Source organism: Engraulis encrasicolus, chromosome 24 (genome assembly GCF_034702125.1).
Source record: "Engraulis encrasicolus isolate BLACKSEA-1 chromosome 24, IST_EnEncr_1.0, whole genome shotgun sequence".
NCBI lineage: Eukaryota > Metazoa > Chordata > Actinopteri > Clupeiformes > Engraulidae > Engraulis > Engraulis encrasicolus.
Genome location: NC_085880.1, coordinates 24,900,282 through 24,902,781, shown reverse-complemented (window position 1 = coordinate 24,902,781; position 2,500 = coordinate 24,900,282). Strand labels below are relative to the sequence as shown.

The 2,500-nt window shown below is 44.9% G+C and overlaps 1 protein-coding gene across 1 annotated transcript in view; it reads left to right on the top strand.

The window, feature by feature from the left end:
• The window catches only part of ttc7a (tetratricopeptide repeat domain 7A), a 68,630-nt gene that overhangs the window by 25,897 nt on the left and 40,233 nt on the right, over positions 1-2,500 (top strand). Inside the window, exon 9 of the mRNA XM_063191516.1 lies at positions 1,222-1,285. Coding sequence (XP_063047586.1) covers positions 1,222-1,285 — 64 coding nt within the window. The remainder of the gene's footprint in view (positions 1-1,221; positions 1,286-2,500) is intronic.

Below are 2,500 nucleotides of genomic sequence, written 5' to 3'. Positions count from 1 at the left end.
AAAATGCATACACAGATATGTTATCCTAGCCTGATTATCATCGACTTTCAAATCTCTTCGAGACTTGGTCTGACCAAGAGCATAACAATTAACATTTTTCACCAAACGGCATTTCCCAAACGGCCTCCCTTGGTTTGCTAATGATTGTTTGCTTCCCAACAAAGCGATTTTGCGGAAACTCAGAGAGTACTTGTATTGCTCTTGACCTGACTGGTAGCAATGCTGAAGCTGTTGCGTCACTGGGAGGGCACGGCCTGGCTAACGTTATGCTATGTTAATGTTGTATGCCACATAGAGCATTGTTTATTTCATCACGTGGGTCAAACATGGGGGTTCAACAGTTCATCTGACCATCTGTTACATTCAAATGCATCACATGGCGCAGTATGACTAAGTAGGCAACAAATACGATTTTCAATGGGTTTATTGATTGCTCTAAGGTATAGATTGTGACAGGTACAAGAGGAATGCATTAGTTACCAGGTCTCGAAGCACACAAGCACGCACGCACGCACGCACGCACGCACGCACGCACGCACGCACGCACGCACGCACGCACGCACGCACGCACGCACGCACACACACACACACACACACACACACACACACACACACACACACACACACACACACACACACACACACACACACACACACACACACACACACACAACCACTCTGTCTCTGTCTCTGTCTCTGTCTCTGTCTCTGTCTCTGTCTCTGTCTTTCTCTCTCTCTCTCTCTCTCTCTCTCTCTCTCTCTCTCTCTCTCTCTCTCTCACACACATATAGTAATCGGAGTTATGGTAGTCCTTAGGACCCAGAGCAAGCACTCCAATAATTGTATTCATATTTTTTCTATTCCGTCCGTTTCAAAGTAATATTGTGCTAACGTGCATCTGTGCGTAGGTTCCATTTGGAGTTTTGTGCTAGCGTAGCAGAGGTAAGACACTCGAGAGTCTTATCCTGTAACAACTGAGGGTTTATCTTACATGCTGAAACCAGATATGTTGCTGCCCATAGACAACAGGCAGACACACACACACACACACACACACACACACACACACACACACACACACACACACACACACACACACACACACACACACACACACACACACACACACACACACACACAGACACACGCACACAGACACACACACACACACACACACACACACACTACTGCTGAATGACGTGTGTGTGTGTTGTGCCGCAGCGTTTTCTGCCCTCAGGACGTGGTGGAAGAAGCCGTGCTGCTACTGCTCATCACAGAGTCTATGGTGAGAAAAAAAAGTTATACCCCTCTTTTGGATTCTCTCTCTTCCTCCCTTCATCGTCCCTCATGTCCCAAGCGTTGTCATTGCCTGACTCCCACTGCTGGTCTCACTAACTAGTGACTAACTCACTATCTCACCTGCTTTCCATGTTCACCTCTGATAGCACTCTCCTTCACACCTCGCCTTTGGATTCTTTCTTTTCCTCCCTTCATTGTCTTTCATTTCCCAAGCTTTGTCTTCCTCCTGTGCGTCTCACCTCCTCCCTGTCTCACCCGTTTCCCATGTTCTTGCTTTCCTCCTTCACTCCTCCCCTTTCCCTTCCCTTTACCTGTCGGCCATGTTGTCTGCCCTGTCTTGTCTTTCGTTCAGACTGTATACCCATAATGGTTTACGGAGGTTGTGTGTGTTAGATTCAAAGTTTTGCTTAACAAAATAATATTAGTACAATGAGTTGACGTGTTTATCAAATGCAACAAGAGTTATTTAGATGCAGAATATTGGTTACAGAGTGGAGTCAAGTGCCTTGCTCATGATTCACTTCAGCCTAGAAGCTACAGTCCAGTGCCGCATATTCCAACTGGAATGCTTTTTGTTGTCCAAATACCCTAATATGACATGTACAGCAAAACAAGGTGTTTCGGAATACGCTGCACTGGATTGCAGCTTGTGAATCCAGGTTACCCATCAGTGTTTATAACATGGGCCATGCGTGCCAATGCGTCAAACCTGGTGTGCTGCCATGGGTGTAGTTTGAGGGAGGCAGGGGGTCGAGGAAATGGCAACACAGTATAAAAATTAGGGATGGGATATCGGTATCGGTGTATCGGTATCGGGTTCAGATATCAACATATTTCAAAGATCGGATCGGAATTTCCCCAAAATATCGGCATTTTCCTGATACAGACATTGAGTCAGGTGCAATATTAATTTGAAATCATAACACTTGCATATTAGTTTTCAGGATGGTATTGTTACTTTTTTACTTGTTACTTTTTGCTTATTAATTGGTTTCCTGTTCTTCTGACTCCCTTTTCTGACCAAATAGTCTGCTTGGGCCTACCTCAAGTTGAAACCCATGCATATATGTGATTTTGGTATTGGATCGGAGTAGTGTCAATGTCGGCAGATATCCAAATTTAGATATCGGGATCGGATCGGAAGTGAAAATATGTGTATCGGTGCATCCCTAATATAAATGTTAAAAATGTAAACGTACTG